This window comes from Opisthocomus hoazin, chromosome 2 (assembly GCF_030867145.1).
Source record: "Opisthocomus hoazin isolate bOpiHoa1 chromosome 2, bOpiHoa1.hap1, whole genome shotgun sequence".
Lineage (NCBI taxonomy): Eukaryota > Metazoa > Chordata > Aves > Opisthocomiformes > Opisthocomidae > Opisthocomus > Opisthocomus hoazin.
The window spans coordinates 131,653,159-131,668,791 of NC_134415.1; the positions used below are offsets into that span (position 1 = coordinate 131,653,159).

General features: G+C 57.9%; 1 protein-coding gene across 2 annotated transcripts in view; it reads right to left on the reverse strand.

Moving 5' to 3' along the window:
- Nucleotides 1-15,633, reverse strand: part of SELENOI (selenoprotein I) — a 49,219-nt gene that overhangs the window by 14,334 nt on the left and 19,252 nt on the right. For both annotated transcript variants that reach the window (XM_075415118.1, XM_075415119.1), the window contains exons 2-6: nt 8,084-8,152; nt 7,675-7,783; nt 4,085-4,159; nt 3,362-3,624; nt 1,578-1,686 (exon numbers count right to left, since the gene is read on the reverse strand). In XM_075415118.1, the coding sequence (XP_075271233.1) occupies nt 1,578-1,686; nt 3,362-3,624; nt 4,085-4,159; nt 7,675-7,783; nt 8,084-8,152 (625 nt within the window). The remainder of the gene's footprint in view (nt 1-1,577; nt 1,687-3,361; nt 3,625-4,084; nt 4,160-7,674; nt 7,784-8,083; nt 8,153-15,633) is intronic.

Genomic DNA, 15,633 nt, shown 5'->3' on the forward strand with positions numbered 1-15,633 from the left:
CCCAGCACCCACACACACAGGTGATCGTGCCCCTGTGCTGGGCACTGGTGAGGCTGCACCTCGAGTGCTGGGCTCAGCTCTGGGCCCCTCACTCTAAGAAGGACCTGGAGGGGCTGGAGCGTGGCCAGAGCAGGGCAGCGAGGCTGGGGAGGGGTCTGGAGAACAAGTCTGATGGGGAGCGGCTGAGGGAGCTGGGGCTGCTCAGGCTGGAGAAGAGGAGGCTGAGGGGGGACCTCATCGCTCTCTGCAGCTCCCTGACAGGAGGGGGCAGTGAGGGGGGGTTGGTCTCTTCTCCCCAGTAACCAGCGATGGGACGAGAGGCAACGGCCTCAAGTTGTGTCAGGGGAGGTTCAGATTGGAGATCAGGAAAAATTTCTTTCCTGCAAGAGTGGTCAGGCCTTGGCCCAGGCTGCCCAGGGCAGTGGGGGAGTCCCCATCCCTGGAAGGGTTCAAAGACCGTGTGGCTGTGGCACTTGGGGACATGGTTTAGCAGGCGTGGGGGTGTTGGGGTGACGGTTGGGCTTGGTGATCTCAGAGGTCTTTGCCAACCTGAATGATTCAGTGGTTCTGTGAAAACAAACCACGCTTCCCCTGGGCAAGGCGCAGCCCGCAGCCCCAGCTCTTTGGAGGAGATGTGTTTTCACATGTCCCAGGCACGAAGGAGTCTCCCATTCAGCACCCAAGAGGGAGTCTCCTATTTAGCATCCAGAGGCTGATGTTCGGCTCCAGCTGCCTCCCAGCAGCCTGGCACACCGGACCCCAAGCAGCAGCCAGAACCCTCAGCCGCTCTCTCTGCCCACGATGCTGCTCCGGGCCAGGAACCACTTCGTTTCTGCCTGCAGAAGCCCTTAGCCCCGGGCAGGGAGCAGCAGGGCCGATGCCCCGGGCAGCAGCGTGCGCCTACACCCTCAGGACTGACACGAAATGTATCTGAGGCATGGGTGCAGCGCTTCGCTTCCTTGTCTTTTTGGTCAGCACAGACCCAAGCACACTGGAGTTAACTCACAGAATCACAGAATCCCAGCATGGTAGGGGTGGAAGAGACCTCTGTGGGTCACCCAGCCCAACCCCCTGCCCAAGCAGGGTCACCTACAGCAGGCTGCACAGGACCTTGTCCAGGTGGGGCTGGAATATCTCCAGAGAAGGAGACTCCACAGCCCCTCTGGGCAGCCTGGGCCAGGGCTCCGTCACCCTCAGAGGGAAGAAGTTCTTCCTCGGGTTCAGCTGGAGCTTCCTCTGCTTCAGTTTGTGCCCGTTGTCCCTTGTCCTGTCGCTGGGCACCACTGGAAAGAGTCTGGCCCCGTCCTCCTGACCCCCACCCTGCAGATATTTAGAAGCATTTCGAAGGTCCCCTCTGAGCCTAAGGGGCTCCTCCTCCAAAGTAACTCTGCAGAAGACAACAATCATTTTACACCCTGGGAAAGGGCAGGCTGCAAGAACACCCTCCATGAGTCACTTCCATAACAGCCCACAGGAGCTTTCATTACAGCAAAGAGAACAGCGTTATCATATAAAGGCAACGGAATTCAGTAAAAAGGTGGAGGTTAAAAGACAGGCTTCAACATGGAGTTTCTTACCAATAATCATTGTAGTGAATAGGTCTCTATATAAGAAATTAAACAGGAAAGGTGCATACCAGGCCTCAACTCCCACAATGGCTGTCACTATGTAGACAATTGAAATGGTCTGAAAGAAAGCAGAGGACAAGCAGGCGTGAGCAAACCCGGCAGCACCCGAGCCGGGAAAGGCAGCCTGAGAAGCACGCTTTGAACTGCACCATCTTCAGTGCTCCCCACTGGTGGGAAGGGGAAAAATAAAAAAAAAACCCCACAAACACCCCGTGTTCTGAGACCAGGTCTAACCCGTGTAGTAGCTGAGCTGCTGAGAAGAACACGACCAGGAGCTGCTCCTCGCAGCAGGAGCAAAGATGCCCTGGCACAGCGAGATGCTTGAAGCACAAGCGACAGGTTTGGTACAACACGTTGAGGCGACCCTGGAGGGTTTGTCTGGGGACTCTCTTCTCCATCCAGCGATGCAATTAGAGGGAAAAAGCTAACAGGGGCTATTTCAGTTTTACTAATAACCCTGAAGCTGGGGGAAGCACGGTAGCTTAGCCCTCCACCTCCTGCCTTTCTGCAACAGGTAGAGATCAGTAGGGTCAAGCAATGCTTGAGGAGAAAGGGGTCAGCGTACAGCCAGAGGGGCCCAGTGCGGTCTCCTTTTACCAGCAGAGATGATTATTGCAATTAATGCAGCTGCACCAGTCGAGCTCTCCTTCCACCGCACCGCGTTTTGCACCCAGCGCCTGGTAAGCCGTAAGACGGAGGAGCACCGCGTGCTGCAGTGCCCCAGGGCTGCAGCCCGGCCGGGAAGAAGAGCCACCAGCAGCAAAGCCAAGTCCCACCACCCACAGCTCACTCCCAGTTCTGACGGGCTCTTCAGAGCGAGCTTCCTGCAGAGAAGTCCTTATGAGAGATGGACATGGCAACGCACCAAAGGGTCCACCATCATCAGCCTCACCAGGGGGGCACCTCCCCAGGAACCTCTGCTCTAGGCACAGCGATTCACAGAATCACAGAATAGTAGGGGTTGGCAGGGCCCTCTGTGGGTCACCCAGTCCAACCCTCCTGCCCAAGCAGGGTCACCTACAGCAGGCTGCACAGGACCTTGTCCAGGCGGGGCTGGAATATCTCCAGAGAAGGAGACTCCACAACCTCCCTGGGCAGCCTGGGCCAGGGCTCCGGCACCCTCAGAGGGAAGAAGTTCTTCCTCGGGTTCAGACGAAACTTCCTGCGCCTCAGTTTCTGCCCATTGCCCCTTGTCCTGTCGCTGGGCACCACTGAAAAGAGCTTGGCCCCATCCTCCTGACACCCACCCTTCAGATATTTGTAAGCATTTATTCACACCCCAGTTAGTTACTCTGCAACGTTTTGGCACGCACCCTGCTAGAACTTCTACACCTGAACGTACCCTGGAAACTAATTAGAGCAATGATTTAGGTGACTGAGCGATTTAGGGCAGCAGAAAGCGGGCAGAGGAAACACAGGGCCACATCCATTCCCCAAGCCTCGTTTCTTTGTGGAGAGTCCATCTAGAAAAGCTACTCAGCACAAAATAAAAACCACACCGCACAAACCTCCTTGGATTGAACGGTTCTGAGCAGTCGAACTCCAGTGCCACGTGACCCCGGCTCATTAAAGCAATTAAAGCTCGAAGTCACGCAGGCCGTCCTGGCGAGCTCTCCTCCTCCACCACGTCTGGAGAGACCCACCTCCACAGAGCATCGCAGCGATGGATTTACAAGGCTCTGGACACGTAGTTTATGGAGCTTCTGCTGAAGCCAAGCGCGGCGCGTACTCACCACCTGGCTGATGTCATATCCCCAGGGCAGGAAGAGGATCCCCGTGTTGTACTTCTCCCAGTGGGAGAGGATGAACGAGAACAAGACCACCCATAAGAGGAGGTAGAGAACGAAGACACTGACACCCGTGGAGCCTCGCCCAAAGGTGGAGTAGACTGTCACGACAAAGTACACGCAGGCCCAGCTGTCCAGGCCGTGATCAAAGAGCTCTCCCAGGGGCGTGCTGGAGTTGGTCCGCCGAGCCTGTTTCCCGTCAACACCATCTGGGAAGAGAAGAAGGAGAAACGAGGAGTTTTGCTGGGCACCTCCATGCAAAGCAATGGGCCGGTTTGCAGCTGACAAAGCGTGCAGCCAGGGAACAGCGGCGTTTGCCACCTCCATCCTCTAATGGAGAGGGCACTTCCCAGTCCCTGCTCCACTTGAGGCTGAAAAGCACACTAAAGTCCGAGGAGATTATATTTATTTAAAGCAGACCAAAAACAGAAGGTCACAATTCGTCTCAAAGTCAGTTCCAGCACTCTCCTTTCACATCAGCTGCTCTGGGACACCTTCCTTCTGTCCACTTTGCAAAGCAGCTCGCAGAACTGCTCCAGCAGACCCAGCAGCAAATGGTAGAACCTGGAATCAAAGATTGCTCAACGGGCTCAGAGATAAGACGACACGCAGCCGCAGCATGAACAGGTCAGAGACACAAACCCCGCCATCAACCAGGTGAAGTCTTACCTAACGTATAGGCAATGAAGTTGAGGAGACCCACAATCACCCACACTCCGTTGGGAACGTGCTGGTGATCAGGAGCTGCAGAGATCAGAGAGACCCAAGTCAGGACAGCTCAGTACGTACGTTCCATGGGTTTATTTGGGCACAAGAGGGACAGCAACACGGACGGGCAGCTCGCCAAGACAACAGAATCACAGAATGGCAGGGGTTGGCAGGGCCCTCTGTGGGTCACCCAGCCCAACCCCCTGCCCAAGCAGGGTCACCCAGAGCAGGGGGCACAGCACCGCGGCCAGGCGGGGCTGGAATATCTCCAGAGAAGGAGACTCCACAGCCCCTCTGGGCAGCTTGGGCCAGGGCTCCGGCACCCTCAGAGGGAAGAAGTTCTTCCTCGGGTTCAGCTGGAACTTCCCAGGCTTCAGTTTGTGCCCATTGCCCCTTGTCCTGTCGCTGGGCACCACTGCAAAGAGTCTGGCCCCGTCCTCCTGACCCCCACCCTGCAGATATTTAGAGGCATTTCGAAGGTCCCCTCGCAGCCTTCTCTTCTCCAGGCTGAACAAGCCCAGCTCCCTCAGCCTCTCCTCGTAGGAGAGATGCTCCAGTCCCCTCCTCATCCTCGCAGCCCTGCACTGGACTCTCTCCAGTAGCTCCTCATCTTTCTTGAACTGGGGAGCCCAGCACTGGACACAGCACTGCAGATGGGGCCTCCCCAGGGCAGAGTAGAGGGGGAGGAGAACCTCCCTCGCCCTGCTGCCCACACTCCTCCTCATGCACCCCAGGATCCCATTGGCCTTCTTGGCACCCAGGGCACGCTGCTGGCTCATGGTCAAAAGGCACCTACACAACCCAAAGAGTGACACTGAGATGGTAGCTTTGCGAGACGCGACGGCAGAGCTGTTCCACAACAGCACGTGAAACTGGGTCACCCAGGACTTTGCTTTCCAGGACATACTTGTCCTCTGTCCCCAGCTCCGCAGAACGATGGGATCCAAGACCTGGTGATGGCAGCTAGCGACCGCAGCCCAGCTGCCTGACACGGGCGTGTGGGCAGATCAGACTCTGCTCAATCACTCGCTTGCGGAGCATCAAGCAGAGCCTCTCCGAGATGTGTAACACCCCGCCTCTGCAGACTCACGCCAGGACTCCCCACCCAGTCTCCAGTCTGCACCCCGCCAACCGCAGCGAGTTCCTCCTTAATGACATCTCCACCTCCCCCAGCACTGCTCTGGCAGACGGCCACCTTATCTGTCTGCAACCCGGGGAGCCCAGAGGTGCATTTGAAAACAGCAGGACGAGGCACGGCTTGTTGGCAGCAGCCTCGCAGGAGGGCACGTGGAGGTCTCCTGCCGTGAAATGCCACCTCCTGTTTCCTTAGAGCGGCATGGTGGTGCCTTTATGCTTATAAATATCTGAAGGGTGGGTGTCAGGAGGATGGGGCCAAGCTCTTTTCAGTGGTGCCCAGTGACAGGACAAGGGGCAATGGGCACAAACTGAGGCACAGGAAGTTCCGTCTGAACATGAGGAAGAACTTCTTCCCTCTGAGGGTGACGGAGCACTGGAACAGGCTGCCCAGGGAGGTTGTGGAGTCTCCTTCTCTGGAGATATTCCAGCCCCGCCTGGACAAGGTCCTGTGCAGCCTGCTGTAGGTGACCCTGCTTGGGCAGGGGGGTTGGACTAGATGACCCACAGAGGTCCCTGCCAACCCCTACTATTCTGTGATTCTGTGATTCTAGCAGCAAGCAGAGGGCATCATGTCTACAAAACCATCCAGTGAGGAGGGACGGCACAAGCTGCTGCGGGCCTCACCAGCAAAACGAAAAGTTCTCTTTCCAAGCAGGACGTGTCTAACACATCTGTAAAAGGCTCCCAAAGCATGAGCTTCACCATGACTTTGGTAGAGCCTGAGCTTCTGGACGTCCGATGTCCTGGGGATTCTCACACTAAGCTTCCTTCCCTGAGCTACTGTCAGCTTTTCTTCACATGGCTCACGGACCAAAACACAGTCCAAACCTCAGGTAACGGCCACTGATGCCACCCGAGCTTCTGAAAGCCTGGCACACTCATAACAGCACTCACAGAATCAGAGAATGGTCTGGGTTGGAAGGGACCTTGAAGATCATCTGGTTCCAACCCCCCTGCCATCAGCAGGGACATCTTCCACCAGCCCAGGGTGCTCAGAGCTCCATCCAACCTGGCCTTGAATCATCTACTTCACGATCAAGGCAATCCCAAGAAACCAGTATTTTTCCCACTTAACTGCGTTCTGATGATTGGCCCTGTTCTAGAGGAACCAGATGAACTCTTCTGAACAACCCAAACCAAAGCTGGCAGGGCCAAAGGGGCTTGTTCAGCCTGAAGAAGAGAAGGCTGCGAGGGGACCTTATAAATGCCTACAAATATCTGAAGGGTGGGGGTCAGGAGGATGGGGCCAAGCTCTTTCCAGTGGTGCCCAGTGACAGGACAAGGGGCAATGGGCACAAACTGAGGCACAGGAAGCTCCAGCTGAACCCGAGGAAGAACTTCTTCCCTCTGAGGGTGCCGGAGCCCTGGAACAGGCTGCCCAGAGGGGCTGTGGAGTCTCCTTCTCTGGAGATATTCCAGCCCCGCCTGGCTGCGGTGCTGTGCCCCCTGCTCTGGGTGACCCTGCTTGGGCAGGGGGTTGGGCTGGGTGACCCATAGAGGTCCCTTCCAACCCCTACTATTCTGTGATTCTGTGATTCTATGAGGAAGAACTTCTTCCCTCTGAGGGTGACGGAGCCCTGGCCCAGGCTGCCCAGGGAGGTTGTGTATCTGTAGATATCTGTGTATCTGGAGATATTCAAGACCCGCCTGGGCAAGGTCCTGTGCAGCCTGCTGTAGGTGACCCTGCTTTGGCAGGGGGGTTGGACTAGATGACCCACAGAGGTCCCTTCCAACCCCTACTACTCTGTGATTCTGTGAAAGGGAGGGAAGAACAGAGAGAGGCAGCTCTACGTGACTGGGAGTCCTCACGCTGTATCACTGTCTTCCCTGCGACACCGCCACGAGGAAGGGGACACGGCCGACCCGCTGCATTCCCGAACAGACGAACGTGGGCACTGTTAAAACGTTGAAAGCTGTGCACATCCTTGCCTTAACGCAGAAAACGGCGAAACCGAGAGAGAGGATTTTGCCTTTGTTAGTCCGAACGCGGCGCTGGCACGTTTTCACAAGAGGGCAACCAGCCGGGACGCAAAGAACAAGGCTCTACCTGCTGACTTCAGGGCCGCAGAGTTTCCCTGTCAGATTTTTAAAATGAGGGCACTGGGTCGTTGCCTGCTCTGCAGGCAGAGCCAATTCCTGCTCGAGGTTTCGGCCACCTCCTCCTCCTCGCCCGCATGCTGCCAGCCAGGCGCCCGCCCAGCAGCCGGAGGGAAGGTGTCGTGGTCAGCAAGTCCTCGCCACGAAGCCCGGCGAGTTCGGCCCCTCAGCTCTGTCCCTCCTCCGGCACAGCCGCCTGCCACCAGGAACGCCCAGACTAAGAGGGCTTCCCAACGAGGCCCAGAAGTCACGGGGGAGGAGGTGACCGATTCCACCGCTCCGATGCTTCACGTCCAGACAGGAACAGGCAGCCTTACCAGAAGCATAAAAGTCAGGGTCGAAGTATGCCATGAGGAAGAAGTTGAAGACAAGCAGCAGGAAGCCAGAAAACGTTATCAAATTTGGGGCCAGCCAGGTAGGGAAGATCTACGGGAGAGCAGCAAAAGAACACACAAACTCATTAAAACACGTCACAAGGACCACGTGGTGCTGCCAGCCACGGCGCAGACCGGGTTACAACCGCCTGGTTGTTAGACTACGCGGCTCAGGTCACATCCGACGTGTCGCAGGGCAGCGGGAAGCCGCAGGCTGGCAGGCAGTGCCCTTCGTAATTAGCTGCACCGCAAACGAAGCAGGGCTGTGCAGCCAAGCAGGGCCTTTCAGCCGACAGTTTTGCAGAGAAAACTTTCGCGGTGACGAGACGCTCGGGGCAGGATGAGGCCTCACCTTCACGATCGTGTTCCAGAAGGGGTGCATGACGTACAGAGACAGGGGGTTGCTGTCCACGGCACTGTACTGTGATCGACAAGGGGAAAACAAAAAAAAAAACAGTTAGGGCTCCACCAATGCTTGCAAAAAGCCAGAGATTCTGAACACTGAGCTTTCCACCAGGATACCTGCTACCCACAGAGTCACAGAATCACAGCATGGTTGGGGTTGGAAAGGACCTCTGTGGGTCACCCACCCAACCCCCTGCCCAAGCAGGGTCACCCAGAGCAGGGGGCACAGCACCGCGGCCAGGGGGGGCTGGAATATCTCCAGAGAAGGAGACTCCACAGCCCCTCTGGGCAGCCTGGGCCAGGGCTCCGTCACCCTCAGAGGGAAGAAGTTCTTCCTCATCTTCAGCTGGAACTTCCCAGGCTTCAGTTTGTGCCCGTTGCCCCTTGTCCTGTCGCTGGGCACCACTGCAAAGAGTCTGGCCCCGTCCTCCTGACCCCCACCCTGCAGATATTTAGAGGCATTTCGAAGGTCCCCTCGCAGCCTTCTCTTCTCCAGGCTGAACAAGCCCAGCTCCCTCAGCCTCTCCTCGGAGGAGAGATGCTCCAGTCCCCTCCTCATCCTCGTAGCCCTCCACTGGACTCTCTCCAGTAGCTCCTCATCTTTCTTGAACTGGGGAGCCCAGCACTGGACCCAGCACTGCAGATGGGGCCTCCCCAGGGCAGAGCAGAGGGGCAGGAGAACCTCCCTCGCCCTGCTGCCCACACTCCTCCTCATGCACCCCAGGATCCCCTTGGCCTTCTTGGCACCCAGGGCACGCTGCTGGCTCATGGTCACCTTGTCGTCCACCAGGACACCCAGGTCCCTCTCCACAGAGCTGCTCTCCAGCAGGTCCACCCCAAGCCTGTACCTGAGCCTTGGCGTCACACAAACGTGTAGGTGAAGGACGGAGTCTCACCAGGGATGGTGCTAACAACCCGAAAATCACCCGCCAGCGCCAGCGACACTGGCCACGGACCCGCAGAGGCAGCTCTCAGGTGCGCGTCTCAGTCCCACACCCAACGCCGGGAGCTGCCACACGAGAAGAGTGGGCAGCATGCCCACCGTGGTGGCTTTGGGAAGGTGGGGAGAGACTCGAGGACACACCATCTCCTTTGCAGTGAATGCTCCCTCCAGAGCAGGGCCTCAGAGCACTCTTTGCAAGCTGGAGAAGAAGTGACTGTCCCATGGCCACAAGCACCCACGCCGTGAGACCAACCCTCCAAGGACAGCTTGGCGTGGTCTTGCTTGAGCAACCCTGTAGAGTCCTTCTCCACAAGATGAGCAGGACCAGGGAACTTCTTGGCTCAGCACCCAAAGGCGCCGTGCAGAAGGGCAAAGGGACACTTCCCCACCAGCCACTAGAGCTGGGGCCACTCCCGCAGCCCCACTGGTCTCCAGGCTCCTTAGCTCTCACACCCCGGTACCCCTTGAGCCAAAGACTGCAGGAGGACAGCGATGAGCCCCCTTGGTGGAGTTCCCAACATGGAAGACTGTTCTCTGACAGACAGGATATTAACAGGGAGCTTCAAGGGACACAGTTCTGTGCTGACAGCTCTGAGGGACCCGGACGCAATCCGTGACTGAGCCCAGAGGTCCTGCACAAGAGCTGGCATGCTTCAATCAAGGATTAAGCCCACTGAGATAGCAGCCATCACTGCCTCACCCATCTCCAATCACTGGGAAGAGACTTCTTCCTTCCAGAAAGACAGCCGATATCTACAGGCAAGGTCTACAACCCCCTCCCTGGTCCTGCAGGAACTCCAAAACACTATGTGCACCACCATGCCACCACACATCCACATGTATCTCCAAATCCCACCCACCGTAGAACAGAATCATAGAATTGTAAGGTTGGAAAAGACCTCTAAGATCATCAAGCCCAACTGTCAACCCAACACCCCCATGCCTACAAAACCTTGTCCTGAAGGGCCATCTTTACCTGTTTTTTGAACCCCTCCAGGGATGGGGACTCCCCCAGTGCCCTGGGCAGCCTGGGCCAAGGCCTCACCACTCTTCCAGGAAAGAAGTTTTTCCCAATCTCCAACCTGAACCTCCCCTGACACAACTTGAGGCCATCGCCTCTCGTCCCATCGCTGGTTACCGGGGAGCAGAGACCAACCCCCCCTCACTGCCCCCTCCTGTCAGGGAGCTGCAGAGAGCGATGAGGTCCCCCCTCAGCCTCCTCTTCTCCAGCCTGAGCAGCCCCAGCTCCCTCAGCCGCTCCCCATCAGACTTGTTCTCCAGCCCCCTCCCCAGCCTCGCTGCCCTGCTCTGGACACGCTCCAGCCCCTCCAGGTCCTTCTTGGAGTGAGGGGCCCAGAGCTGAGCACAGCACTCGAGCTGCAGCCTCACCAGTGCCCAGCACAGGGGCACGATCCCTGCCCCAGTCCTGCTGGCCACCCCATTGCTGGTACAAGCCAGGATGCCGCTGGCCTTCTTGGCCACCTGGGCACACTGCTGGCTCCTGCTCAGCCGGCTGCCGACCAGCACCCCCAGGGCCTTCTCCGCCGGGCAGCTCTCCAGCCGCTCCTCCCCAAGCCTGGAGCCTTGCGTGGGGTTGGTGTGACCCAAGGGCAGGACCCAGCACTTGGCCTTGTTGAACCTCATGCAGTTGGCCTCAGCCCATCGATCCAGCCTGTCCAGACCCCTCTGCAGAGCCTTCCTGCCCTCCAGCAGATCAACACTCCCACCCAACTTGGTGACATCCCGCCACAGTTTCAGGCACGCAGGGTCATTTGGCACTAAGGAGAGACGCAGAGGCACCAGCTTCCTGGCACAGCCATGCTGGTGACCAGCTTGGGCTGGTTCATGGGCACCACAGGACACCGGGCTCCCAGCCCCACCGCAGGACGTGGGGACAGAGACTGGGGCCAGCAAGGGAGCAAAGTGATCATAGCAGAACAGGCAACAGATCTCACTGTCCCGAGGTAGGACCCACATCGTTTTTCCTTATTGAGTTAGGGCAGAGCAGTTTGAAGCAGATGTCTGATGGTCTGGTGAAGGACCATCTTGCTCCTTGCCTGTGTCCTGCTGCCGCCCACGTTTCCAAAGGGGGAGGCCTGGCGGGTGAACACCAGGAGGTCCCCAGGTACCCCAGGCAGGACAGGTCTGAGAGGGTTCATCAGCAGGGCTCCTCTCGTTAAGGAGCTGCGATTTCTGCAGAGGCAGCTGCTGTCCTCGGGAAATGGGCAGGAAGAGCTCTTACCCCTCACCTCAACACTTTTGGAGGGGGGGTAAAATATAAAAAAAACAAAGACCTAGACAAGCCATGAAACAATTTCCAGTTAGTAAGTTAAAATTTGACATTATTTCTCTCTCAAGAGCACCACGAGCTGTTATCTGCTCTCCAGCTCACAGCCCCTTCCTAGCAAAGATCACCCCGTCTAAAGTCCTCTTCTGCAAGTAACACAGAATCACAGAATCTTCAGGGCTGGAAGGGACCTCTGTGGGTCACCCAGCCCAAGCCCCTACTGAAGCAGGGTCACCTACAGCAGGCTGCATAGGACCTTGGCCAGGCAGGTCTGGAATACCTCCAGAGAAGGAGACTCCACAGCCCCTCTGGGCAGCCTGGGCCAGGGCTCCGGCACCCTCAGAGGGAAGAAGTTCTTCCTCGGGTTCAGCTGGAACTTCCCAGGCTTCAGTTTGTGCCCGTTGCCCCTTGTCCTGTCGCTGGGCACCACTGCAAAGAGTCTGGCCCCGTCCTCCTGACCCCCACCCTGCAGATATTTAGAGGCATTTCGAAGGTCCCCTCGCAGCCTTCTCTTCTCCAGGCTGAACAAGCCCAGCTCCCTCAGCCTCTCCTCGGAGGAGAGATGCTCCAGTCCCCTCCTCATCCTCTTCGATAAACACTTCGATAAAAACCCCAAGACAAATTTCATACACTGCAGAGCTCCTCAGCTCACGTGCTTGGTGCGGAGCAGGGCAGCTCCCAGCACCCACCCAACCCCAGGTGATGAACCCCCCGGCTGGGACAACCCCCACCGAGCTCCCCAGCATCGGCACCTGCCGCCACCTGACACGAGCCGAACCCCAACATCACGAGCAGCGTTCTGGAAGGCAATCAAAGCCTCCACCCTTCCCACACCGCCGCAGACATAACCTATGCACTCCCCAAGATAAGTGGAGTTTAAAGGGAAACCCATCGGCGGAGAGCAGCTCCGGGTTCCTCCCCAACTGTGCAGCCTTGAACTTGCCACCATGTCAGCGCCCACGGCTTCTTCCTCCCTCCGTGCTCCTTTCCTTGGCTGGAAACCCGATTTTCCCTGGAAGCAGCCTGCCTGTTTTAAAAGCTGGGAAGAAAGTGGGGGGAAAGGGTGAAGCAACACCCCACAAGACAGATGCCAGCACTGGAAGGGGCACGAGGTCTCGCCGGGCTCTGGGCACACAGGCTAAGAGCTTCTAGCGTTTGCTCCTAACGGGGTGAATCCCATCCTTGGCACGCGTCACAGAATCCCAGAATCCCAGCATGGCAGGGGTTGGGAGGGACCTCTGTGGGTCACCCAGCCCAACCCCCTGCCCAAGCAGGGTCACCCAGAGCAGGGGGCACAGCACTGCGGCCAGGCGGGGCTGGAATATCTCCAGAGAAGGAGACTCCACAGCCTCCCTGGGCAGCCTGGGCCAGGGCTCCGTCACCCTCAGAGGGAAGAAGTTCTTCCTCGGGTTCAGCTGGAACTTCCCAGGCTTCAGTTTGTGCCCGTTGCCCCACCAGCTCTTCTTGGATATTAGGAAAAATTTCTTTCCTGCAAGAGTGGTCAGGCCTTGGCCCAGGCTGCCCAGGGCAGTGGGGGAGTCCCCATCCCTGGAGGGGTTCAAAAACCGTGTGGCTGTGGCACTTGGGGACATGGTTTAGCAGGCGTGGGGGTGTTGGGGTGATGGTTGGATGTAATGATCTCAGAGGTCTTCTCCAACCTTAATGATTCCATGACTCCCTGCCCTCCCTGTGACAACCAGCCCATCTTGCAGGGGTTAGCCCGGCGCTTACGTCCCGACGCCAGCAAGCCCACAGGAGCTGCAGAGCAAGCAGCAACAAAACCCCGAGCTCAACACCATACGGAGACAAGGTTTAAGCCACAAGGAATTTCCACCCCAGCTTAATGGAATTTCAGGGGAGGGGGCAGAATTCCAGACGCTCTAGGAGATAATAGGATTTGCACCCCTGGTTAGGGGAGGAGGCGAGCTGGAGACTGATTAGATCTCATTATCCCCAAAACAGCCTGGAACAAGAAAACAGACGCAGCGCGTGGAGCAAGGCAGGGGAAGCACTCTGCAGCTTGTGTGCTCGTGTTTGTAAGGTACCACGGGGAAGTTTCTCCAGGCCCACGTCCCGGGAAGCTTTCTCCTCTCCCCCTACGTCTGGGGACGGGGGATAACAGCCAATAAGCAGCTCTTCCCCATGGCCACACACGTTCCCACCTTGCTTGCAGAACTCACAGACCTGGAATGAGCTGACACCCCACCTGGAGTCCTGCGTCCAGCTCTGGAGCCCCCAACACAAGAAGGACATGGATGTGTTGGAGCGGGGCCAGCGGAGGCCACGGAGATGATCCGAGGGCTGGAGCACCTCTCCTCCGAGGACAGGCTGAGGGAGCTGGGGCTGGGCAGCCTGGAGAAGAGAAGGCTCCGGGGTGACCTTAGAGCAGCTGTCAGTGCCTGAAGGGGCTACAGGAAGGATGGAGAGGGGCTTTGCACAAGGGTGTGCAGTGACAGGACAAGGGGGAACGGCTCTAAACTAACAGAGGGCAGATTGAGATGAGATCTTGGGAAGAAATTCTTCCCCATGAGGGTGGTGAGGCCCTGGCCCAGGCTGCCCAGAGGAGCTGTGGCTGCCCCCTCCCTGGCAGGGTTCAAGGCCAGGTTGGATGGAGCTCTGAGCACCCTGGGCTGGTGGAAGATGTCCCTGCTGATGGCAGGGGGGTTGGAACCAGATGATCTTTGAGGTCCCATCCAACCCAAACCGTTCTATGATTCTAACAGGGCAGCTGTTTTGCAGACGTTTGCCGATACAACCACCCCAGCTTCAACCACCGGTCTCCCCAAGGGACACTTCTTTGCCTGCGGAGCAAGGCAGGCAGGTGCTCTGCCACCTCTGAGGACACCAACAGACCAAAGGGACCGACCTGGGTCTGGCTCCAGCACCAGGCCACTTGCCAACCTCAGGGACGGCGCTCCCGGGCAGCCGGGACAAGGCTGCCTGCCCAGGACAGCCACGGGCCAGAATACCAGTGACCTGCCAGGCATCTTCAGCTACAAAGCTCTACCACCTCCACCAAGCCCAGCCTCCCCACAACTGCTTTTCGTCAGCTGGTTTCCCTCCTGGAGACATTCCACTTCTTCACCTTTTGGAGACATTCCACTTCTTCACCTTTCTGCAAGGAGGGGTTCCCAACCACGCTCTGCAGGGGACAGCAAGCCACAGTGCTGCTGGGGACGCTGGCAGCGGGCAAAGGAGGAGGGACAGGCAAGGACAGGCACCATGGGCACGGCCATCAGGGCGCAAGGCCTCTGCGTGGTCGGAGCTGGAAGCTGCGGAGATGCTTCACTTGCAGCTCGCTCCTCTGGCTGCTCACCTTCCAGGCTGGTGATGGAGGCAGCAGCCTGTCCCTGAAGGAAGCCCTCCTCCAGGACCAGCGTTTTTGGAGACTGCCATTCCCAGAGCAACACAGGCTCAGGATATCCGTCTGGATCTGCCTGTTCACACAAGCTTCTGCCTCGGAGCGAAGCTGAGGAAGGGGCCCGACCGCCCCAGAGAGCAGCGGGCTGAGGCATGGGGCTCGTACTCCCCCAAATCTCGTATCCCATGGTTGCTCTGATGAAACACTCTCAAGGCTATGAACACCGCGGTGTTTTAGCTCAGCACGCACAGCACCGGCTCCGTCATTCACCCACCTCATCCTCACTGCAAAGCAGCATCACCTTCTTCATTTTGGATCTCTATGTGTTCGTCTCGTGACTCACACGCGTGACTATCAGCCTTCTCCAAGTCATTCTTCTATCACGGCCGATGACTACCACCAGCTAGGACTCCGACTTCTCCCTCGTTTGCACGGAGAGAAGTTCAAACAAAAAGTGCAAGTGCACAGAAGGAATTCTGCACGCCCCAGAGCCGCCTCCTCAAAGCAGACAGTACAGGCTGGGGTGACCTGCTGGAGAGCAGCTCTGCGGAGAGGGACTGGGAGTGCTGGGGGACGACAGGGTGACCATGAGCCAGCAGCGTGCCCTGGGTGCCAAGAAGGCCAATGGGATCCTGGGGTGCATGAGGAGGAGTGTGGGCAGCAGGGCGAGGGAGGTTCTCCTCCCCCTCTGCTCTGCCCTGGGGAGGCCCCATCTGCAGTGCTGGGTCCAGTGCTGGGCTCCCCAGTTCAAGAAAGATGAGGAGCTACTGGAGAGAGTCCAGCGGAGCGCTGCGAGGATGAGGAGGGGACTGGAGCATCTCTCCTACGAGGAGAGGCTGAGGGAGCTGGGCTTGTTCAGCCTGGAGAAGAGAAGGCTGAGAGGGGACCTCAGAAATGCCTCTAAAT